Below are 25,762 nucleotides of genomic sequence, written 5' to 3'. Positions count from 1 at the left end.
AAAAACCATTGCCTTCTTGAGTATGTTTGGAGAATTTAAATGAAAGGACATATTTCTCATATAGTTCCCTACAAAAGGAAGAGATGATACATATGCAGAGGAGCTGAGATATGAGTGATAAAGAGATTTTGGAGATAGCAAGATTAAGGGAAGGGGTGATTGGAAGGATTAAAACTTCCAATGAATACCGGGAGTTGTAAAGGTGATTGATATTGTACTTCTACTCATATGTGGGATAGCCGCTCAAGCCATTTTATTTTAAATAATAAGAAACATGATGATCAAATCAGAGGGAAGACTTAGGAATACCTTCCAGGTAGCTGACATGAGAGTTTTGTTTCAGAAGGAGGTCAGACACAATTATAAATACACTTTGTGTAAAGAAAAGGTTGCGATGTGGCATTAGAGAGGTAGAGGCAATGTGCATGGGAGTTCAGAGGAGGGAAGACTCTACTCAAATGGGTAGAATGGATAAGGCTTGTGAAAAGTGTTGACATTTAATCTGAGTCCTGAAGGACTTGAGTGATTTGGACACATGGAGCTATGGAGTGAAGGCATTCCAAGGGAAGATAATGGTGTGAAATGTATTTCAGAGGCCTACAGAGCAATAGGAAAGTATTAACTACATGCAGTGGATTTGGTTTGAACCCTTATTTCATGGAGTCCTAAATGAGCATGAAAACAAAACAGTTTTTGAAATGGAATTTTTTTAATTGAGAAAAAAACTGTATTTTGCATCCATATAATCAAAACATGTGTCCCAAGAGGACAAACAACCCATAATGAAACAACCTCAAAAGCACTAAACACTAGCAAATACTCCTACCCAGATATTTATTATGAATCATGGTGACAAAGGGGCAGTGAGATTGCAAAATTTAAGTTTGCCATATTGAATTGAAGACAAGTCTTTTTTTTCTTCCTTTTTTGGAAAAGACCGCTCCATGATGGATTTGCTTGCCTTGTTTCTTTCTAGTTGCAGGAGTTCAATCTCCAGAGACAGTTTATACACCTCCAAGGCCAACTTCACATCCTGAGAGCTTGGGAGACACTGCATGAGGTGTTTTCCTGCCAGCACCTGCTCACAGCCTGCAGGGGTTTTCTAAAAGAGATATAAGCAGTGGGTGTGGTTGAGAAGCTTATCCCCAAACCATGGCACTGTGACATTCTAGGGGGTGCATCACTGACAATGGCAGGACTAGGGTCAGGACCAACCCCAGAACTAGTGGCTGAGCAGGAAAAAGCAGAAAATACTGTGGGTCCATCACAGTCTTCCCCAGAGGTCAGTTCTGAGACAGCTTCCCAGAAGGTCCATGGGACAACAGCAGCAATTTCTGCTGGCCACCCAGAAATAGAGGAACCGTGCATCCCATAGTCCAGTCTATACTTCATGGTCAGGACTTTCCCCAAGGGGCTGAGTGTTTTCTGTTCTACAGTGAGAGCAGGGAAACTTGCCACTCCTAACTCACCAGAATATTTGCAGGCAGAAAGAGAGATTTCCTGTAAGGGGCATTTAAGAACTCAGAATGAATCCTGATCAATCACATCACACTGTTGATGGCTAGAATAGTGCTTTGGGGGTGCCACCTTTTGCCATGTGTGATAGGACAGGAACTTCCTTGAATTTTGCGACTTACCCACTCACACTTGGGCACTTCTGGATACCAAGTTCTGTTTTCTAAGCAAGTGATTCTTTCGGAGCCAACCACACCATAACCAGTATTGCACTGGACAGTGACAGTTTCAGGTTCAATATAATGAATCTTATGCACAGACAGCTTTCCATTGGCAATCTCTGGTGCCCGACACAGAGCTGTAATGGAAACACAAATTTAAGCAGTGTGTAAATCTAAGAAAAATGGCATAATAAGGGAGTAGATGTGACTCAAGTGGTTGAGCTCCCACCTCTCACATGAGAGGTCCCAGGTTTGGTTCCTGGTGCCTCCTGAAAAAACACAAATGAACAACCAGCAAAACAAATGAATAAAACAACTCAGGGAAGCCAATGTAACTCAGTGGTTGAGCGCCGGCTTCCCACATATAAGGTTCTAGATTCAGCCCACAGTACCTCAAAAGAAAAAAGAAAAACAAGGCATGATAACACTGCAAGATAACAAAAATGAACTTAGGTGCTGCTAATTGTTCTATCTTTTCTTTTCTTTTGCCAACAAGAGTAATATTAGCTAACATTTTTATCAAGCATTGACTACATCTATGACTTTGGATTATGCACTTTACGTTATCACTTCATTTTAGTCTTAAACAGTCCTATGAAAAGTCTACTGTTATTATTTTCATTTTATCTAGGGGAAATTGAAATGCATGGAGGTTGAGAAACTAACCCAAAGTCATAAATTTTTAAACAACATGATAGGCTATTTTTTAAAAATTATGTACCCCAGATGTCAGTTACAAAACAACCATCCCTCACAGCCTCCATCTCTGCAAGATACTAGGTAGGAAAATGTCTTCCTTCTTGCCTCATTATCATCCTGTGTTCAGTGGAGGCAATGGCAGCAAATAATTCCTGGAGATGTTGTTAGCAAAGTGCTATTAAAATTGCATTCAACCCAGATTTGACTCATCCTGTCACTACAGCAGGCTGACAAAGTATAAGTCCCCCAAGTCATGGGTCGGAAGTGCTCTGCACAAAGCTCTGATGGAAATGCCTGTCACTTCATATCGTGTTTGGAATTATGAGAACCCCATTCATGCTAAAGTAGGTTCCAATTAAAGTTTGCTACTGGCCCACAGGTAGTCTCAGATAAAATACACTGCTGCTAGAATATATCTGGAAATAGACACAAGAAAGTGGGAATAGGAGCTGTGTTCAGGGGGCTGAATTTTGTGAGAAAGAAGTGGGGTGAGAGTCACATTTCTGTGTGTCCTTTGTTCTTTTTTCACTGGGTAAAATGTGCATATATATTATTTTAAGTTTTATCATCATAACATATATACAACATAAAATTCCCCACTTGAAACACTTTGTGCAATTCAGTGGTATTAATTACATTGTTGTTCTACCAACCATTAGGAAAAAATTTTAACTCCCCAAATAGAAACTCTGTACCCATTAAAGGAACAACTCCCACCGTTCCTCTTTCTTCCCAGTGATGTACAATGTACTTTCTATGAGTTTCCATATATTAGTTATGTCATACAATTAGAATCATACAATATTTGTCCTTTTGTCCACATGCATATATTAAAATTTAAAATGTTCCCATGCTGACTTGGCAAAGAAGAAACTTTGCTTGCAGTCCTTTCCTGATAGTCTTACCCTTGGCCATGGGCTGAAAAGGAAGCTGGAGTTACCTTTACATTGAGGGGCTGCAGGTGACCAGACTGAATTACTGCAGGAGATTTTCTCCTCTCCAACCAGAGTGTATCCACTATCACATTCATAATTGTACTCAGTAGATAAGAGGCTAAAAGCTTTTTTGTAATGTCCGTGGTCAATTTTAGGAGGAGTCTGGCAACCTAGATGGGGAGAGATGCAAGTGAGAGAGGATGAGCTTGTAGGAAACATAAAATAACACACACTAGAACTTGCGTGTTTGATAGAGGCTTCATTTGGTCCTGTCCTCTGTGCTCACAGGATCACTTGGCTAAACCTAAGAATTGTGCTGCTCTCCTATAGGCTGAGGAACTGTAGAAAGGCTTGATTTGAAATAAAACTCCCTAGGTTGAGAGGGTTCTATCATTTTCTTGATAGGTTCACTAAACTCTTATACTACTTAGGGATCCTTTTGGCATGAAGGCAGGATTCTTTTTACAAAGTCACATTGTTCTAGGGACACTCAATCAATCTCAGGCTAAATGCAGAGATTGCATCTGTGAGAAATATAAAAGCATTAAATAAATCCACAATCTTTAAGTCACTATGCCCAAATGAAAACTGTGCACTCATTCCTACTAATATACTTAGGGCATTTAAAAAATATTTTAGAAAGGAATTCATAGGAGAATAAAAAAGATTGCTTGCATATTAAAATAATAAACATGATATGGTACCGAACATCTCTCTGTCACAAAACATCTCAGGGTCCACAAACATTGGAATGTCAGAGAAGTACAGTGCTGATGGGCTATAGTAGGTACTTGACTGAGATGACTCTGGGAAGCATAGAAAAACGATGGCCCACTTTTGTCCACGTGCATTGTAAGTGAGACTGAAATGCCGGGATTGCCATGGCAGACAGTAGAAGAAGGATTAAATGACTTTGGGCAGTGAGAATGCTTGAATGGACATATTATATAAGGCTGGAAAATTTTACATCACCAATAATATGTGGGAAGGGCTGGAGGATACAACATTTACCAAGGCCATTGGAATTCCCTGGGAGGACTTTTAGCAGTATCACAGGCTAGAGCTGATGACAAGAAAGGCCCTTAAAGAACTAGTTTTGCTGACAGCAACAGCAGTCATGGGATGCTCACCTGCTTCAGAAGCTAGATGAATGTAATCATCATAAAGAGTTACCAAAAAAAAGTCAAAGAGACAGCCAGGGTTCTGAGAGTTATGAAGATAGATGGTTGTTTATGGAGGTGACAATCAAATAGAGGTCAACCAGGTTACTTTTTTTTTTTCCCAAGGAGGAGGTAGTGGGGATTGAACCCAGGACCTTGTACATGGAAAGTAGATGTCCAACTACTGAACTACACCAGTTCCCAGCAAGCTTACTTTTGTTTTGTTTTCTTATTAATACAATATTTATTTGTCTTCCCTGTGTCAAACTCTAAGCCAACCATTTTCCCCAGGCTGTCTGGGGAGGTATAGGGAAAGGAACACACAGGGCAGACAAGAAATGGGAGAAAGAAGAATTATGGGAGGTGGACCTTCACGTGATAAAGAGAATGAGAAAGGCTACCATCAAGCAAAAAAGCCCCACGGCCTCTGAGAGGGCAAAGCCCATAATGGCGTAGAAGAGCTGTTGCTTCAGAGAAGGGTTCCGGGAATAACCAATGATGAGGCTCCCAAACCTAGTCCCAATCCCAGCCTCAGAGCCAACCACCCCAACTGTGGCAGCCCCAGCCCCACCGACCTTGGCTGCTGTGTCAATACCACTTGAGATGGTGCTGGTTTGGAAGCTGTGACTGGGGATAAGTGAGGTCAGGGGATGTGAGGCTCTCGTCTGTCAGTGTCTGGGGTCGTTTCAGCACCACCACAGACAATGGTAGGCTCAGCAGCCGAGAAGTGTTCCCGACCAGAGAGGGGTAGAGACGAACTTGGCTCAGGTATACGTTTCCAGGAGCTGAGGGGTTGCAGCAGGAGAGCTGCTCCCAGGGCAGAGAAGACAGAGAGGGGAAGGGCCAGCAAGGTTGCTTTCTGACAAACAAAAAATAAGGATCGATGAGGAAGAGACTGACAGCATTTGGCCCCCCAAAAAAAATCATAATCCCTTGCTCAGTTTCTAGACCTAGTCCAGTTTTCAGGCCTGGAGATCACTGACTGAAAAAGAGGTCAGTTCCCAGGAGTGAAAATACTTGGAAAGTATATGAAACCCACAGTCCTCTAAGAGGACCTATGTCCATAGATTGGATAACTGTATACTGGTAAAAAGGTGCCAAATAATCCAAGGATAACTGGACATAGGGTCTAAGTTGACATTGATATCTAAAGACATCATGGCCCCCCTATTAGAACATTTAGTGGTCATTTACATGATCCCCAAAAGTACAATCAGAATAGCTATAATCAGGAAGCTAAGGATAGAACTGCCATATGAGCCAGCAGTCCCATTGCTGGGTGTATATGCAGAAGAATTGAAAGCAGGGACACGGACAGATATATGCATAGCAATGTTCATAGTGACATTATTCCCTCTTGTCAAAAGTTGGAAACAGTGCAAATGTCCATCAACAGATGAATGGATAAGCAAACTCTAGTCTATACATACAATGACTATTACTCAGCTGTAAGGAGGAATGCAGTATTAACACATGGGATAACACGGATGAATCTTGAAGACCTTATGTTGAGTGAAGCAAGCCAGGCACTGAAGGACAAATATTACATGACCTTTCTGATATGAATTAAACAAATTGAGCAGACTTACAGAGCTAGAGTCTGGAAGATAGGATTACGGGAGACAGAAAGGGAGTAGAGGGTTGTGAGCCAATGCCCATACCGGCAAAATCTATGATAAAGTGGAAGGGTGTGACTGTGCAGTGGATGGGCATGACAGTGGTGCAGTGATGCTATTGGTTTGGGTGGTGCTTACCTGTAAGGGGGTAGGGTGGGGGTGGTTGCACTGCCCATGGAAATGCGGGTAGGGTTGGGGGAGGGAGCACATGAACTCTGGGGATTTGTGGGTAGGTGGTTGAACCTACAACTTTGGGAATGTTTTCTTTGGCAAAGACAGCAGGGGAGGGTTACTGGTTTACACTGTTGGATGTGGGGGCATGTGGGATAGGGCACACTTCGGACAGGCTCCTAGGGAGTGTGTGAGTGTTCATTTTGTTATAGTTGTTGTATCAGTGGGTGGAGACCCACACAATGAACAGGAAGAGTTGGAATCCCATCCTGGGGAGTCCAGCTATATTACCAAATAGAGCGGTGGGAGTCTCTCAAGAGCACAGGCAGTGCCTAACAGGGGAGGACAGGCCAGTATGTCAAGCCCTCAATGTTGTTGAAAGTAACTATGAATCTTGTTCTTCAAGAAGTGAAGGAAGCGGACTTGGTCCAATGGATAAGGCGTCCATCTACCACATGGGAGGTCCGTGGTTCAAACACCGGGCCTCCTCGACTCGTGTGGAGCTCGCCCATGCGCAGTGCTCATGTGCACAAGGAGTGCCCTGCCACGCAAGGGTGTCCCCTGTGTAGGGGAGCCCCCCACATATGGAGTGCACCCCGTTAGGAGAGCCGCCCAGTACAAAAGAAAGTGCAGCCTGCCCAGGAGTGGTGCTGCACACACCAAGAGCTGACGCAGCAAGATGAAGCAACAAAAAGAAACACAGATTCCCCTGTGCTGCTGATAAGGATAGAAGTGGTCACAGAAGAACACACAGCGAATGGACACAGAGAGCAGACAACTCGGGGCGGGGGGGGGGGGAGGTGGGAAGGGGAGAGAAATAAATCTTTAAAAAAAAAAAGAAGTGAAAGCTTGTTGGTTGCCATGGGTCCTTAGGAAAAGGGGAAGGAGGAATAGAACAGATGGAACATGGGGCATTTTGGGGACATCGGAATTGTTCTACATGATCTTGCAATGATGGATACAGGACAATGTTAAATTTCATCAAAATTTATAAAAGTGTATGGTACAAAATGTAAACCATAATGTAAATCATTACCATGGTTAGTAGCAATGCTTCAATATTTGTACATCAACTGTAACAAAGGTGCCATCCACATGTAAATGTAAAACATTATTATAAGAGGAAAGAAGAATTAGGGGAGGATGTTGGGTATAAGAGAATCCCTATATTCTGTACATGACTTCCCTGTAACCTAAAGCTTCCTTGAAGATAAAATGAAAAACATAAGACATTGAAAAAATGAAAGAGAGAAGAGACATAACTGGTAGTTATAAACACCAGGCCCTTGGCCTGTGAGGTAAGAGCTACCATGACAAGGAAGGCCAAGTAGAAACCATTGCTACTAAGCCCAACCCCAACCCCGGGCAAAGAAAGGCAATCAAAAATAATATCTACACTGGGGAGTAAGAGGCAAAGGGGACAATTAGTGCCACTCTTAAAGAGCGAAGGAAGCAGGGGTGGTCTTCCTCATCATATCTCCATTTAACTCACCTGACTGCCCACTAGAAAAGTTAGATGGTTTCTGGAGAATGACAGTAGACAATTGGAAACTCGACAACATTTTAGCCCCTACTTCAGTCACTGTACCTGATGTGGTACCTTTGCTAGAACAGATTAATGTGGCCTCAGGTAAAGGAGGCCACTGTTTAGCAAAGGCCTTTTTTCCAACCCTATCAAAAAAGAGGATGAGAAACAGTTTGCATTCACATGGAAGGATGAAGAGCATACATTTTTGCCCTTGGGTAACTCTTCTACCCCTATCATATTACAGTGTCACATCCACAGAACATCACATTGATCCATTATACCAATGACATCATGTTAATTCTACTGAATGAGGAGGAATTAATTAGCCTGATGATGCTGCAGAGTATAAAAGAGAAAGATTCAGGATGTTGCCACTTAAGAAAATTTTTTTTCAAGTTTCAATACTCATAAGAATATCCCACCAAAAATAAAATCAAAGGTTTGCCAGTTGCATATCTCACTACAAAGAAGGACACATGTTTCCTAGTAGACTTCTTCAGATTCTAAAGGCATCACATTCCATGCTTGGAAATACAGTGCCAACCCATTTGCAAGGTAATATGAAAGACTGCCAGATTTGAGTGGGAGGCAGATTAGAAAAAGCCTCCATAACAAGTCCAGACTATAGTGAAATTGTCCCTTTTGCTTGGACCTTAGGACCAAGCAAAGTCTAGGATATTGGAGGTGCCTGTTATAGGAAAAGATGCAAATTTTTTTTGTCCCTTGACATTCTGAAATAAGGCCAAGCATTGCAGCAGAAAAGTATATGCTTCTTGAAACATAACAACTAGATCCTGATAGAAAAGAAAAGAAACAAACTCTAATCTTGAGACATCAAGAGATCATGTAGCCACAATCACCTATCAGGAGTTGTTTGTGTCAGACCCACCAAGCTAAAAGACTGGGCAGGCCCAGCCCCACTCCATTATAATACGGACATGGTATGTCTGGGATTGAGCGTGAGCAGGACCAGATGGCACAAGCATGCTGCACAATCAGAGGGTCAGGACCCTGCAGGTGTCCAGCCACTGCTGCACAGCAACTCTCCCTTACACTGATGACTAAATGAGCCTCCATTATAAACCACTGACAGAACAGGAAAAAGCCAGAACTTGGTTCACAGATGAGAATTTGTTATGCGTGTTCAGGCTAGAATGCATGGCAACTACACTATAGTCCAATCAAGAATGGCCTTGAAAGACAGGAGTGAGAGAAAATCCTCCTGATAAACAGAGCTTTTGGCACAACTGGGCATTCTATCTGTTGGGGACTGAGCAGAGAAAAGGAGCCCAAGGATGAAATAAATTAGGATTTGTGACCTGAAACGAATGGCTTCTCTGATAGGTGTCCTATAAATAGAAAGATTGGAACATTGGGTATAAAAAGTATGGGGTAGAAGCATGTGGGTGGACATATGCAAGTGGGCAAGAAGTGTGAAGATTCTTATTTCACATGTTGACACTCACCAAAAAGCATTCCAAATAGAAGAGGTTAAACAACCAAACAGAAAAAAATGTCTCATCCAGGTCAAGTCAACCATCCTCTGTCATTGGTCCCACGAGTGAGGCGTGGGGCACAAGGGGAAGAAGAGTAAAATGGCCCCGGTGGGATGGATGGAGGATAGGCATGAGCCCAAACACATGGGCTCTCACTTACCATGGCTGAAGAGCTACAATTCTAAGTCCTGAAGACAAGAAGAGGAATCACTACCCTGGCAAGGGTCATTGATCCTGACCATTAATAGAAAAGGTTGCTGAATACAACTGGAGAAGGGAGAAACGTGTTTACTGGTGTGTCTCTTGGCATCATGATCTTAGCAAAGGCTTACAGGAAGCAGATGGTTGCTATTTGGGAAAAAAGAGGAAGCAAGTTCAGAAAGGCAGATTCAAAAAGATCTAGGGGAGTCTTATACTGCAGGTTAATTTATATGAACCAGAAATAAAGGAAGAGGAAAAAATAAAGACACAGAAAGCAATAATTGACAAGACTAGCTGATCTATTAGATGTAGCTTATTTTCACTGATTCAGAAAAGAAGAGGAAACCTGGAAGGCCAAAAGAATGGAAACAGTTGGGTAAAAAGAGAATGTTTAGTGCTTTTTAACAAATTTGCCCACTCAAGTTTCCAGTTAAAAGCAAAATCACGCAGAGGATATAAATTACTTAACTCCAAACCTCCCCTTAATAATTTTCATTTTGATATGAAGAAACTTCCACAGTAATATAATTCCATAAGCTCTTACCTGGATCACATTTTGGAACTTGGGGATGCCACCTGCCATCTCCAGTGCATCTAGTATCAACAACTTTCTCATAACATGAATATGAAAGATGGTCACCATAGAAATAGAGACAGCGATTGGTGAAACTTGCTCTTGTATGTTGAATGTTTTCAGCATGACTCAGATCTGGTGCCAGGCAACACATCTCTGGAAAATAGAAAATGATGCTAACAGCTAGTAAAATCGCCATGAGGAGGCTTTATGGCTAACAGTCTCATTTCCACCTTTAGAAGATCTCACACCAATGAGGTGAAATTGGGGAGATAAAAAAGGGACCCAGACAACGCACATCTGCTACAAACTCTGTCCGTGATTTCCTAGGTGCTCTGACACAGTCAAATGACCAAAGTAAGTATTTTCATTAGGAACCTTCTGACACAGTCAAATGACCCAAGTAAGTATTTTCATTAGGAACCTTCAAAATGGGCAGCTGGATTAAGCCTCTATGGAAATGGAAATTTCCAAAAATTTTCAAGAGCAACAACTTCTCCATCCCCTATTCTTGTCTTCCTTAAGGATAGATGATTATTAAGCACTCTATTAGCTTACGCTTTCCTATTCACAAGGGGGAAGAAAGCAAGTTCTCAAACCACAGAGCTAAAACATAGAAATTAATTTAAATTACTGTTTATGACCATGATTTTTCTTGTGATGCAAAATTTAGGACATATATCTATTCAAATTCTTCCATTTTAATGCAATAAGATCTGATATAATAAATATCCTTTGTTAAACAATGAAATCAATAAGACCATAGTGGGTAAAACTGATATAATTTAAAAGCCTGTTTTTAAACATCCACAGGCCCTCATTTATATTGAAAAAATTAGTTTGCTAGTTGTATGTCATTGGTTTTAACTATTATTATTAAAAAGAATATTCAAAGACTTGTCCTTATCAATACTTTGTTATCTAAGTGGTGGTAATTACATTTTTTATTCAGCCCTTTTGTTATTAAAATCTTTCATTCTAATTTCCAAATATGAGGGTGTGAATAACTGAAAAGTTAAAGTTTGTTAATTCCTCCTATGAAATAAATTATCTTTCCACAGGTAGTTCTAAACCACCACTTCATTATTTGTGCATTTCACACATTTTTCAAATTCCAGTCTGTGAAATAAAGTTCCCTATATTCTGGGCCTCCATGTCTTCCCCTCTAAATAGGCAGAGTTCTAATAGATGTATAAAAGGAAGTATTTTCTGACCTTCCCATCAATCCCACTAAGGCATCCCCCTGCCTTTCAAGCTTTCCCAGGGCAGCTCTTGCATAGAGATTAGAGCAAGTCCCTGCCTTTCCTCCCGAGATGAGCATCCTGGGTTGGGGGTCAGGACCTCTCTTCTAGAGAGACTGCAGGTCGGAGACCCAGCTGTCTGCCCACAGTGCTCAAGTCACCTTGCAGCTGGTTGAGCTCATGATTGTTTCAAGAACTTTCCCTCTACTGGACACCCAAAGTCTCGACTGGTGAGACAAGGGCTGTGAAGGGACTAGGACTCTATCAATGGTTCATTTGTCCATGCCATCTTTACCAGTAATGAAGCTGATATTTAATCTGTAAAACATTTGGCTTCTGTGTCTATTTCTCATTTGATTCCAAACTGGGATGGGGAAGTGTTTTTCAGCCTCTCAAGTCCCAAGCACTTGATGGTCCTTTCTGGCAATAATAGTTCACTATTCTATTGAATTAATATAATTCCAAATTTATCTTGAGGGATAAAATTCTGTTCAATTAAGATATTGAATCCACATGCTGAATATTTTAAAAAGTCACTCACCCTCACATCCTGCGAATGGGGTCCACGTCAAATCTTTCTGACAAGTCACAGTTGTAGATCTATGTGCAGTGGATCTAAAACCAGTATTGCAGCGGTACCTCAGCTGGGTCCCAATAGCATACACTTCCTCGTTTTTCAGCCCATAGGTGCCAAAGATTTCCCAGGAAGCATTTCGGATGTGTGGTAAGCCGAAACAACCATCTGCTCATAAAGGAAGAACAAGGGAAAAGACAGTGTTACCAGGACTGCTACGGCGATCACAAGCCCATGCAGAATTGTGCAGGGAAAGGGGCCGCGTCCTTCACCAGCAGCCCCACCTGGTCCTCCTTATACAGTGGGAGTTGGGGTAGAGGAGCAGACACTGCTGTCCAGCTGCTGCCACCCCCTCAGTACAGGTTTTTTGCGACATGACACTGTGGAAAATACAATCTCATGGTATTCCCTGGCTGCTGAATCCACCTGGAACTGTTCTTCCACCCTCAGGATCTGCCGGAGAAGGGAAGTATCATGCACAATCCCCTTGAAACAGTTTTTTCCGCAAGGCAGAGCTGCTGGGACTGTTTGCAGTCCCAAGTTTTAACGCCATGGCTTCTCACTGTTCTTACCATGTCTCTACAGATTTGAGTGGATAAATGCATCCGATGTGCTATAATCCCCTTGATCAATCTCCAGAGATTTTGAATGGTTGTCTTCGTTAATTTTGACCAGTTTAATAAATGTCTAAGAGAGAGGATTCTGTGAGTTTCTCACACTGCTATTCTGGAAGTCTAGGATAAGGATACTGATGTTCCATGAGGGCAAAAGCAAAAGCACGAGGCAACAGCGGCTTCTACTTCTTACCAGTTGTATGACCCTGGGCAAGTAACTTAACCTCTCTGAACAATTTCCTGCTCCGTAAAATGAGGATAATAATAGTACCTACAATTGTTGGGAGTGCATTCTTGTAATGCACCTAGACTGGTGTCACATTATCATTACTACTACTATCACTATGTTTAATGATTCACCTGCATTTATAATTTCAGAGCTTTGGGATCCTAATAGATAGTTCATATAGTATTTTTGTACAAGTTAGAGAAAGGCATTTCTTCTTCTGAATACTTCATGTTTTATCTTTTGAGGCCATTATCAAAACATAATGATTTTGTTAGAACAAGATAATATTCTATCCACTGCTAGAAAATTGCTGGAATAAGTATACTAATCCACAATGTCTATCATGTGAGTACCGCTCCTTAAGGTTGGGGTGTGCCTCCCTGTATGTGGCAGCCTTTTTGTGCTGGTAGGTGACCTGGCACAGTATACTGAAACCATTCTTTCTTCCAACAAGAAAAAAATCTTGAAAAAAATAATAAAAATTATTGATTTAACTTTAAATTTATACTGTGATTCAAAGTGCACGTAGGGGGAAGCGGACTTGGCCCAATGGATAGGGTGTCCACCTACCACATGGGAGGTCCGCGGTTCAAACCCCAGGGCCTCCTTGACCCGTGTGGAGCTGGCCCACGCGTAGTGCTGATGCGTGCAAGGAGTGCCCTGCCACACAGGGGTGTCCCCCGCGTAGGGGAGCCCCACGCACAAGAAGTGCGCCCCGTAAGGAGAGCAGCCCAGCGCGAAAGCAAGTGCAGCCTGCCCAGGAAAGAAAGTGCAGCCTGTCCAGGAATGGCGCTGCACATACGGAAAGCTGACGCAAACAAAAAAAAGAAAACAGATTCCCGTGCTGCTGATAAGGATGGAAGTGGTCACAGAAGAACACACAGCGAATGGACACAGAGAACAGACAATTGGGGGGGGTGGGAAGGGGAGAAAATAATAATAATAATAATAAATCTTAAAAAAAAACAAAACCAAACTGCATGTAGGCATGTGAGTGTGCCTACACCAACATTTCAAGGGTACTTTTCACTACCAAACAGTGAAATTCCTTCCTGGCCCATACTCACTGAGCTCACAGCTGGGAAGGGAAGGATGCCAGTTCTTATCAACTCCACAGCGGACTGAACTGCTGCTCCCTCTGAGGAGAAAACCTTTCTTGCAGCCAAATACAACAGAGTCTTTGTAATTATAGGTAGGTCCAAATCCGGAGACTATAGTTGCATTTGGCACGTTTGGCCGAGGACACATGATTTCTAAAGAATTATAAGAAAAGACAAGCAGGTTATAAAAGGGAAAAGGTCATGAACTGCTAATCCAGTTCCAAGTATAACACAAAGGTCTGACACAAGTACAGATCAAGCAGATACAAGAAAAACATTTTAAAGGGATTAACTAGATAATGAAATAGAGATGGAAATGGAGATGGAGAAGGTGCTAGATAGATGATAGGGAGAGAGAGGTGAACATAGAGAAGGACATAAAGGTAAAGAGAGAGTGGATATATAGATATAATGTCACTTCTTAAAAGCCTCAGTAAAACGAGACCCTTCATGACAGGTGATTGTGCGTAAACTCCTCCTACGGCCTAAGAGAAACTAGCTAAATATAGCCTAGAAGAAGCCCATTCCTTAAAGGTCCCAAAGCTTTCTATTCTGGTGGTCTAATTTCCTGAATGATTTTGGTTGTGGGGTCAGTGGCCAATGGTAATGACATGGTGTTGTCTTGAAGAGGCAGCCAGGATATCAGAAGTCTGATCTTCATTAGCAAAGAGCAAACCCCACCCCATCCAGTCAACCATCAGATCCTGTCATGTTGGTGTCTCTACTCTGCAATCCCTTGACTCCTCTCCAAGCCCAGTGCCTCCGCTAAGGCTGATGTGATCTTCATTGCTTGCTTTGATTTTGCAGCACATGCCTATGGATCTCCTGGGCTTAAATTTTGTCTCCTTTAAAATTGCTGCCCACCCTGCAGCCAGAATATCTTTCTAAAAGACTGCAGCACATTTTCTCTTGCTCGAAGCCTCACAGAGTCTCCCATTCACCTTCGTTCTGAAGCCCTGAGAATGACACAGGAGGCCTTCCTTACCCCAGTCCCTGCTAATCTTTCCAGCCTCAGCTCTTCACATTTCCACCCCTTGTGGTCTACACTGCAGGCATTTTGAACTGTTTGCAGTATAATGCTGCTCTCTCACCCCTGGTTTGGTTGTGGCTGGTGGTGAATCAGAACAGCAAGTGATATTGTATAGAGAGTGAGGAGTAAAGGAAGGTGCCTTAGATCAGCAAACTAGCAATAACATAATATGTCTTCTGGTTCCTTTACTGCTTGCTTTCAATTGCTGGCCTGGTGTTTAACAGATTTTGTTTGCCCTATAGGTGTATGTCGTTGACATTACAAGTGTTAATCAATATTTCCAGTTCCACTTCCTAAACAGACAAAACACTGCATTCCCTAGTCCTCTTACATTAGGTAGGGTCATTTTGCTACTTCTGGCCAAAAGGCTGCAATGGAAAATACGTGGCATTTCCAGGCCAATCCTCTTAGTAGACAGGGCGCAACTTGCTTTTCTCTCTTCCTGTACTGAGGTGACAGTGAAAGCACATTTTGACATGGAGGTGCCACAAGATCAGAACAACCTGGGTTGCTGAGCTGGTTGCTGAGCTAATATGTAGACTTAAGCTGTCCTGGTGAGCCTCCTGGATATGCAGCAGATTTAGTACGAGTGAGAGAGAAACTTTTACTCTGCAAAGTCAATGAGCTATTGATGCTGTTTTTGTTTTATTACATATTGATACAGCATGCAATAAGTATCCTTGACCAAATAAAGGACTGCATCATTGCAGCAATTCATTTGTCTTTGAATTGTTTGGGTTCCCAGATAAATTCACCTTCCTTTTTCTTTTAAACAAAAGAGAGCAAATGATTCAGAGCAGAATTCATTGACATGACTTACTTTCACAGGTAGGAGGGTTTGGGCTCCAGGCACCTATGGTTTTATTCTCCACCGTGCAAAAAATGGAGGCCTTGCCTATGAGTGAGAATTGGGGATCACAGGTATAGGTGACAGAAGAGCCATATTTGTAGATGTCTTCATTTCCACCATTGTGCTTCCCATTTTCAATATTTGGAGGGGGCAAGCACTTCACAACTGAGACAGGCAAAGAGGAAGATGCAGTCAGCGAAGGCACTGTTAGAAATCTAAAATTCATGATTCAAAATCTACAGGAGGGCATCCAAAGCAGCATAGATACACAGGAGTTTTATTACTTAACATGGTTTAGGCTTACAGTCAAATCAGAAAACTCTTTACTTACTTACACATACTGGGGGAGAATCACTCCAGCCAACTCCTTTATCTTGGATTTCACAGTAACTGGTAGTTGAGCCAATTAAGATGTATCTGCATAAAATAGGATCAAAGACTTTATTGGCATTCTCCCTACCCTAAATTATATTGGACAAATGGGTCTGCACAAATAGAATTGTTACTCAATATTAAAATTGAAGAAATAGTGTTATCTTGAGAACAATTCCCATTGAACCCTACATCCAGTTAAACTGCACCACGGCAATGAGCTGAACATGTTGGTTCACTTGTTCTTTCATTTATTAAATCATTATTGAGCATCTACCGGGTGCTAGTCCAGGGTTCAAGCAGTCCAAGATAAGAAGCACTTGAGTGTGTTCTGCAGTTTCCTTTGCCTGAGAGTGCCAGCCAGATAACTGACCATAAATTATGGGCATCTCTGTTTGAAGCTTCCTTCTGCCTTCCAAACCCTTGGCTTACTCCCATCAGCCATGAACTTCCTGTTCACTGTCTCATTTTTCTAGTTTTTCCTATGTCTTATACTTCCTTTCATAAGAACCTTGCAAAGTTTGTCATATTGCTCTTACATGTATGGTAATGGGGGGAAAAAGCATGGCTAATATGATTTCAAGTCATAGCACCATCAAGGAATCAAGCCTACAATACCTTGGGCAATCTACGAGCATCTGGAATTTATTGAATAATAAAATCTTATTCTTTAAAATGTAGTTTTTCTAACCTTGCCAAGAGACCAAGTGAAAAGTATTGCTTCTGATGATTCCAATGGGAGTATGACAGCCTCTTGGTTCTGAACCTGCCTCTCCCTCCTGGGAAGCAGCCGGTACAGCAGAATGAACAGCGAGAGTGGCCTCAACAATTCCTCCCTACCCTCACCCTGAACCATAGCCTCTGAGTTTTAGGAGTCAGAGAAAAAATAGGAGACAGGAAAGAAACAACAACACAGGGATTCGTGTATTCCAAATCATGGGAAAGGGCTGCTCAAAAGAACTAAGATGTGCAGGACTGGGCAGGAAACCACACATGAGAAACAAAAGTGGCGTAATGGAATGTGAGGAGGGAGCCTAGAAGGGGCAAACCTCAGAAACCTCCAGCTGAGGAGAGCACCCACCCTAAGTGGAAAGTTCAGTAAGTAGGGGAAGGAAAGTGGAGGAAAGTGCTCAGGAAACTTTACTGGCAAATCTCAGCAAAAAAAACACAAACACATTTCTAAATGTGAACAGGAGAGTCATGGAATTCCTAAACTGTTTCATCCCAGGAACCTCTCATGAATGACCAGTACAGGATAATACAATTAATTCAAATATGGGTAACAAACACATAATAAGCAAAATGACCGTAGAAGATGTTGTACGGAAAAAATGGAAAAAAAGAGCAGCCAAACTTTTCTACAAATGAATAAAATTCAACAGAAGATAGAAAGTGTAACCCACATTCCAACATAATATTTTATTTTTTTAAAGATTTTTTAAAAATTTATTTCTCTCCTCTTCCCCCTCCCCCCAGTTGTCTGCTCTCTGCACCCATTCGCTGTGGGTTCTTCTGTATCTGCTTCTATTCTTATCAGTAGCCCGTGAATCTGTGTTTCTTTTTGTTGTGTCATCTTGTTGTGTCAGCTCTCCGTGTGTGCGGCACCATTCCTGGGCAGGTTGCACTTTCTTTTGCGCTGGGCGGCTCTCCTTATGGGGTGCCCTCCTTGCACATGGGGCTCCCCTACGCGGGGGACACCCCTGTGTGGCACGGCACTCCTTGCGCGCGCATCAGCACTGCGCGTGGGCCAGCTCCACACGGGTCAAGGAGGTCCTGGGTTTGAACCGTGGACCTCCCATGTGGTAGGCACTTGAGCCAAGTCCACTTCCCCCAACATAATAATTTAAAACTTTGCGAAGCAATAATAGAAGAGCCCCCAAAAAAATTGTTTTAAGAATTCAGGACAGAGGAGGCCAGACAACCAAGTAAGTGAAATAGGAACTGGCAGAAGTCAGAAAATAAGCAGGAGAAAATGGCAAAAACGTCTGAGAAGAGAAGACACTAAAGTCTAAAAAATACTGTACTAAAGGTACAGTAAGGAAATCAGAGGACAAAAATATAGAAAGCAGACCAAATGAAACCAAAGAACTGGAAAAAGGTTACAGAAAAATGATAGATATAAAAGACAAGCAAAAGAAAAACTTTCCAATGTGGTTATCCCAGACGGTCACTCTCCCAGGCTCTGTCCAGTTGGTGCAGGGCGCATAGGGCCCTGCCCTGTGATGTATGGCCCCACTCCACAACGTTGGAGATGAAGCCGGGCCTCGAGCTTGCCCCTGCACGTTCCCACCGCCTCTCAGAGTCCTATGGACAATGACTGAGGAGACAAACCATGCAGGAAACAGCTCTCTAGAGCATCCCAATCTGGATCTAGGTTCAGTTTAGCACGTGTCCAGAAGTGCCCTTTGTCTTCTTTTAATCTTTTGGTGAATTACACTTATACTTTGTACCTTTGTTTCAAAGAATTCTCAAAACAATTCCAGAATACCTCAGATTTGAGGAGAGAAAGGGAGCAAATCCCTGACATTAAAATACAAACGGGGAAAGTGGATGCTATACTATCTTGAGAATGATCATGGAGGGTTTGAAATTTGGTGCACATTTGTCTCCATGTTTGGCTTTTTTAAAAACTGAGTAAATCAGAGAATTCCATCCTTAAAGACAGAATCAAGGGAATTGGCTAGAAATGCAAATTTTCAGGTCAATCCAAAACTATATACCAGTTTTAATATCTAATGTACTAAATATTATGACCCATGTATTCTCAAAATAAGAGCAAAGTAGATTAGCCTATTAAACTAATGTATTTATGAATTCAAATAAAGATGATTTTGAGAAAAAAAAAAAGGAAAACTGACATGCTTAATTGAAGAACCTGAGGAAAGATCAAACTAAGGGAACAAAATGGCTCATTTAAAAGTAAATCTTACTGAAATAAAATAATTATTTAATCTGTATATCAAAATTGCACATCATGTAGCACCAAAAAATTGAGCCAAATTGTTCATACCAAAACTACTAAAAGTAAAATTTTTACATTTGAAAGAAAAAGTACAATTTCTTTGTACAGTCAGATGAAAAGCTCAAGTCACATTAGAAAAAGAGATTAATGGGCAGCAGACTTGGCGCAGTGGTTAGGGCATCCGTCTACCACATGGGAGGTCCGCAGTTCAAACCCCAGGCCTCCTTGACCCATGTGGAGCTGGCCCATGTGCAGTGCTGATGCACGCAAGGAGTGCCACGCAGGGGTGTCTCCTGCGTAGGGGAGCCCCACGCGCAAGGAGTGCGCCCCATAAGGAGAGCCGCCCGGTGCGAAAGAAAGTGCAGCCTGCCCAAGAATGGCGCTGCACACACAGAAAGGTGACACAACAAGGTGACACAACAAAAAGAAACACAGATTCCCATGCCGCTGACAACAACAGAAATGGACAAAGAAGACGCAGCAAATAGACACAGAGAACAGACAACCGGGGTGGCGGGGGAGAGAGAGAGAGAGAGAGAGAGAAAGAAATCTTTAAAAAAAAAAATTAAGGATGGTGTCAGAGTTCTCCACAGCAACATTTACTAGCAAAGGATTGTGTAGAATACCTATAAGATATTATAGAAAAATATCAGCCAAGGACTTTGAATCCAGCGAAATTATCTTTTAAGTATCAAGGCTTCAGACATATTATTTAACCCTCCTTAAGGAATAATTTTCACTTGGTCCCTTTTTAGAGGAAATCTCTAATGAACAAAGCAAAGACAACCAGAAGAAGACAGAAAACTTTAGCAAAAAACTGCTGACCATTGAATATATTACTGTACATGCATATCTAAGACAAAAACAAAGGTAGGGTTAAGAGTGACTGGATGAAATATAGACATTATATGCTGTGATAGTGTTGAAAGATATAACTAATAAAAGTAGGAGATGATAGACAGAGTGGAAAATAAAATAAACTACTTCATTGCCTTATCTGTAAGAGTTGGAAAGGAAAGCAACTATAGACATAAGTGCACATTTAGCATAAATGTTAAATACAAGTTAAATATTAAGAAAATAAAAATGATATAAATTTACTAGGAGAGAAGACAGAAGGAGGAGGAGGAGAAAGGAGAGAAACAAGTTTATTGTGGCTCACTGCAAGGAACACATTTTAACTGTGTAAAGATAAAGGGAAATAATAATATTGTATTAATTATAAATATATAAACATAATCACTAAAACCAAAGTGTGAATTTTACTAAATATTTTTAAAATTTTAAGTAATGAATACATGTCAGTGTATCAGAATATATAAAATAAATCCGACAAAACCAAGTTTGTAAAGATCATTCATATCAATAAATATAATTGGACTTCAGTCACCCTTTGAAAGAAAAGCATTTTTTAATTGAAGCAAAATTCAACTCTATGTTATATACAGGAGACAAACCTAAAGGTGTTTCAGACATTAAAAATAAAAGAATGGGCAGAATTATATTAGTTATATTAAGCAAATGCAAATAAAAAGAGAAGCAGGGATGATGATTTTAGTATTCCATAAATTGGACTTCAGAACCAAGATTATCAAATTACACAAAGTAGGCATTTTATAATGTTAAAGGTTTTGATGTGCAATGAAGAGCTATAATTCTCTATGTCTTAAGTGATAAAGCAATAATATCAAACAAAGCAAAACACATGGGACATAAGAAAAATAGCAAAAATGCTTTAAGTATTTATTTATCATTAATGTATTTTATTTCAAATGATTAAGAAGTAGTTAATTTATTTCAGTTCCTGTTTTTAGGCTTAAGAAATATAAGAGAAGTATAATTAAAGATTCAGAAGAGCGAAGTAATATATTAGACCTGATATGCATATATCAAATGTACACTGATAATAAAGAACATTCCTTCATTTCAAGTATTTGTGGAATGTTCATGAAAATTGACTATATATTAGGAAACATCCTAAAACCTCAATAAATTCTAAAAAGTAGAAAGAATACAAACAGCATTCTTATTTTAGACTAAAAGTCTTCATTCCCAATGGAGGAAATTCTTCCGCCACGGAGCACAGCAATAGTTCCATTAGACAAGTGTTGCCAGATTTAGCAAATAAAAATAAAGATGCATAGTAGTTAAATTTGAGTTTCATATAAACAATAAACACTTTTTAAATCAAGGTGTGTCCCATGTATTGCATGGGACATCCTTATACTAAAATTATTCATTGTTCATGTGAAATTCAAATTGACCTGGATGTCTTGTATTTTACCTGAATACTCTACATTACCTGGAAGTAGAGACTGCTGCTGGTCGACTTTGGGCCCTCAGGCAAGTGAATGAATAGGCAAAGAAGGGGTTTACTCTAATATCGGGGGTGATTGATCCTGATTTCCAAGGGGAAATAAAATTGCTACTACAAATGGAGTAACAATGAGTCTGTCTGAAAGTCAGGAGATTCCCTAGGCACTTTACTATATTCTCATGCCCTAAGATTAAAGCCTATGAAAAACTATAACAAATCAATACAGGCTGGTCTGCTAGTGGCCCAGACCCTTCAGGAATTAAAGAGTAGGTGACTACATCAGGCGAGAAACCACAATCAGATGAAGTGCTTTCTGAGGACAAAAGGAAAATGGAATGAGTAATAGAGGCAAGTAATTATAATTACCAGACACGGCACATGATCGGTTGCAAAAACAAAAACCTTAATAGTTATGGATATTTCTTTCTTCCTTTGACATGAATAGAATTGGTATAATTTCTTTTTTTCTCTTTACCTTTTTCCTTCCCCTACCATCTAGCAAAATATTTGTTAGTAGTAGTTAACCTTGGTATTTAACTTACACACTATCAAAGAAAAAATATCACTCAGTTCAAAGAGGGTCCTCTATTGGAGAAAGAGCATATTTTGTTTGTATGAGGCATAGTTGCAGTAGGTGAGATGGAAACACACTTTTGCTATTGTCTTTATTTGGAAGTTAAACTAAGTATGGTTATAACAAGTACATATGGATGTCAAATTTGACAAGGGATGGACTATAGTAGATTTGTATTTGGTCAATAATATAAGCTGGAACTACATTTCTCAGAATTCTCTTCCATGTAAAATGTCAAATTAGTGTGGCCCACAACAGCAGGTGGAAGTGAATTAGTAGCCATAATCTTTACATGCTTGGCAAGTCAGAGCAGGGCACAAAATGCGATTGCAGCCCACACACGTTTTTGCTTCTCTGTTCTGTCCCCTTGCTGGCATGGGGTGGGGGCACAGCCACACCCACAGCAAAACCACCTCTTGGTGGATGTCCTCCTTTACTAGTCTAACTCCTGGTCCAGCTACAATTAGCAATGCAATAAAGGGCATTTACTTCTCCTACAGGTCGCCCCATCTTTGCAACTGAAGGCTTAAAGGGAGTAAAAGGATAATGTGAATTCCAGTCTCTATTTAACGTGTTCTACTCAACTTTGCAGGTCCCAGTTTGTCCTTGCACCCCCACACTTTGTGACCACCTTCCCTTCCTGACTGCCTGCCCCGCCAACTTCAGGTCATGGCACCAGACAGAAAAGAAACAGCTTTTCATATACTGTTAACCAGCTCTCACAATTGTATCACATTGGATCCCTATAATAAATTCCTTTTTATGAATCTCTGAATGGTTCTGTTTCTCTGAGTGAATCCTGACTGAAACAATTAGCCAACACAAATAGATAAGGAAAAGAAATTAGAAATATAAGAATTGGAAAGTAGGAGATAAAATAATCACTATTTGCAGATGACATGATTACCAACCTGGTGTTCCCAAGAGTATTCACTGAGAGACTATTATAAATAATAAAAGAATTCAGGAAGTTAGTAGTGGTAAATTAACATGCAGAAATCCATAGTATATATACGCATACACACAGAGATAGATGATAGATACATTTTATGCATATAGAGAAAGAGATAAAGTAGATAGATAGACAGATGATAGATAGATAGACAATAGATAAATCAACCTGTTAAAATATATAATGGAAGAAAAGAAACACTTAAATGCAAAAATAAAGTACCTAGGTTTAAATACTTCAAGAAACCTACCCCTGAAAGAAATGAGAAGAAGACTAAAATGAATCGGAAAAATATAACATTCTTGTTTAGGAAGTTCCAACATTATAATATATCTATTCTCCTACAATTAAGTAAAAACTATAGGCAGCAGTAATATTATGACAATGTTCTTTCATCATTTGTAACAAATATGTCGGAACAATGAAAGTGTTGGTGGTAGGGTGGTGTATGGGAATCCTCTATGGAATGCATGAAGGTTTTATTACAACATCTCAAATAAAAAAGAAAACTAATTCAACACTAATTTTAAAATCTAGCTAACTCTAAAGTTTACGTAGTAAAATAAACAAACAACTATAGTCAGAAAAACTAAAAAAAAAAAAAAAGAACAATTAAACAGGCCTATCCATATTGGCTTTACAACGTACTATAAAGCCTCAGTAGCTAAATTACTGCAAAACTCATACATGAATTTATAAACAGAACAATGGCATTCAATAGAAAGTTCGAAAATAGACCCAGAGACATAGTGGAATTTAAAATAGTACTAACGAGCATTCTCAAATCAGTGGATTGAAGATATCCTTTTTAATAAAAGATAGTGGGATAATAGGAAAGTCACATGGAAAAATATAAAGTAGGATCTGTACCTCAAGCTGTATACTATATCAAACCAAATGGATCAAAGCCTTAAACATTAAAAATATGAAACCATAAAAGTAGCAGAAGAAATATAGGCAATTAATTAAAACTTTGAATTCAGGAAGTCCTTTTTAATTAAGATCTAAAATCCTGAAGCTATTTTAAAATGAGAGTTGATAAATGTGACAACATATAAAATTTCTCCTTGAGAAAGAAAAAAAATACAAATTGCCAAGTCCAAAGAAAAATAATGTACTGAGGGAGAAAGGTTGCAACTCATAAAAAACAAAGTCCAAACCCTAACATGAATTGATTATGTGTGTGTGTATATATAGATGTATATGTATGTTTATGTATGTGTTTGTGTATGTGTATGTATGTATACAAATCCTAGAAATCAAGAAGAAAAAGTCCTACTTGATAGAAAAAACTAGGCAAAAGACAATGTCCAGAGAGTTCACAAAGAAATACAAATGTCTTTTGAATATATAAAATATGTTCAACCCCACACAAAGAGAAATATACATTAAAACTGTGTGATATTTCCTTTTTACCTCTCAAGCTGACAAAATTTCAAAAGCTTCACCAGTTTTCAAATGGTTTGAGAATGTATGGAAACAAAAAATGAAAATGTATGAAACATAGATATTTGTATAGTCTGCAAAACTGTGTAACTCCAAGGAGAGCAATTTGGCAATATCTTTCAAAATCTTAAATATTTGTACTCTCTGTGCCAGTAATTACACCTCTGGGAATTTACACTAGAGATATCACTGAATATGTTCAGAATGACATATATACAAGATAAGGTATTAGAGCATTGCTAAGAATAGCAAAAGATTGGAAATACTGAATTATCTGTCAAAGGAGTTGTTAAGCCATGACACATCTGCACAATAAAATTCTCTGCTGTTGTAAAAGGAAATTAATGAGGAAAGAGCCCCAGTTCAAATGAGATAAGTTAAAAAAAAAAAAAGCATGATGAAAAGTAAGCAATTTGTCATTGGAGGGAGTGAAAATAAGAAAATATGCTAATTTTGGGCTTGTATTTGTATAGTATATTAGAAAGATACATAAGAAAACAACAAAAATAGGTACCTGGGGTGGATGACAATGGGGTGGAAACAAGAATTCTTAATGTATACCTTTTTACATCGTTTTAAATTTCAAAATATATAAACATATTAGTTAATTTTTTTTAATAATTTTTTTTAAAAAATAGTGTTTCTAGATTATCTTACACTCACCCTTCTGAGCAGCTGAATTCTATTTTTGAGCCAAAAGAGTAATCTGTTTTAATTTCCACTTGCCCATTAAGTAAGTCTCCTGGATTGCTGCATTGTTTCCCTAGGGGAAAAAGTAAAATAATAATCAATGAAACAAAGCTCATTGATGTGGCATTAAAAAAGAAATCCTACTGATCAGCTTTCAACCCCTGTTTCCAGAAAGATTCAGAGGTTCATATTCAAATTCATTTCTGATCCTCCTGACTCACTGAATTTTTATTTTGGAGGAAAAAATGAATGCAAAATATGACCTCATTTTTTTTCTGGTACATATTAACAATCGAAAAAAATATGCCCAGATCTGACAGGTTAGTTAGATCACTGTGGTAACAGAGTCTATGGTCCAGAATTTAATATGCTGACCAGTGAGCTCACACCATTCTATGTTCACAGCACACACTGCAAACACAGGCCATTCAAAGCTGCATGTCTTTGGCCATAACAGGAATAAAAAGGAGAGGGTATGGATTGTATACCCTTCCTGTTGGAAAAACATCTCAGAATGCATTCCCAACCAAGAGTGATTTATAGCATCTACTAAACATGGCAAGTATTTTGGATGAGGTTACTTTTGGAAGCTGCATTACCACCTTCTAGCCACATAACTTTTATAAATTTTTGTAAAGTGAATCTGGTTTTGAATATATTAAAAGTGAATTTGTGGTTCGTTTCTTAAAAGAAATTTTTGGTGGGGTACTTTGTAATGAATAAACTTATTTTTCATTGCAATTAACTCCCAATTT

At 39.8% G+C, this 25,762-nt stretch overlaps 1 protein-coding gene and 1 non-coding gene across 4 annotated transcripts in view; one reads left to right on the top strand and one right to left on the bottom strand.

Annotated features, from left to right (window-relative positions):
* Window positions 1-690: 690 nt before the first annotated feature.
* C4BPA (complement component 4 binding protein alpha) overlaps window positions 691-25,762 on the bottom strand; it is a 46,763-nt gene continuing 21,691 nt past the window's right edge. For all 3 annotated transcript variants that reach the window (XM_023592157.3, XM_004470063.5, XM_004470062.4), the window contains exons 4-12: window positions 24,981-25,080; window positions 16,026-16,111; window positions 15,665-15,859; window positions 13,782-13,967; window positions 11,839-12,039; window positions 10,027-10,212; window positions 3,316-3,480; window positions 1,638-1,813; window positions 691-1,102 (exon numbers count right to left, since the gene is read on the bottom strand). In XM_023592157.3, the coding sequence (XP_023447925.2) occupies window positions 845-1,102; window positions 1,638-1,813; window positions 3,316-3,480; window positions 10,027-10,212; window positions 11,839-12,039; window positions 13,782-13,967; window positions 15,665-15,859; window positions 16,026-16,111; window positions 24,981-25,080 (1,553 nt within the window). In that variant the 3' untranslated portion in view covers window positions 691-844. The remainder of the gene's footprint in view (window positions 1,103-1,637; window positions 1,814-3,315; window positions 3,481-10,026; window positions 10,213-11,838; window positions 12,040-13,781; window positions 13,968-15,664; window positions 15,860-16,025; window positions 16,112-24,980; window positions 25,081-25,762) is intronic.
* On the top strand, window positions 18,212-18,413 carry LOC131273177 (small nucleolar RNA SNORA73 family). Its single transcript, XR_009180336.1, has one exon. It is a non-coding gene; the product is annotated as a small nucleolar RNA SNORA73 family (small nucleolar RNA).

This window comes from Dasypus novemcinctus, chromosome 13, assembly GCF_030445035.2.
Source record: "Dasypus novemcinctus isolate mDasNov1 chromosome 13, mDasNov1.1.hap2, whole genome shotgun sequence".
Taxonomy (NCBI): domain Eukaryota; kingdom Metazoa; phylum Chordata; class Mammalia; order Cingulata; family Dasypodidae; genus Dasypus; species Dasypus novemcinctus.
Note: the sequence above shows the minus strand (reverse complement) of the source record. Positions and strands in the feature narration are given on the sequence as shown.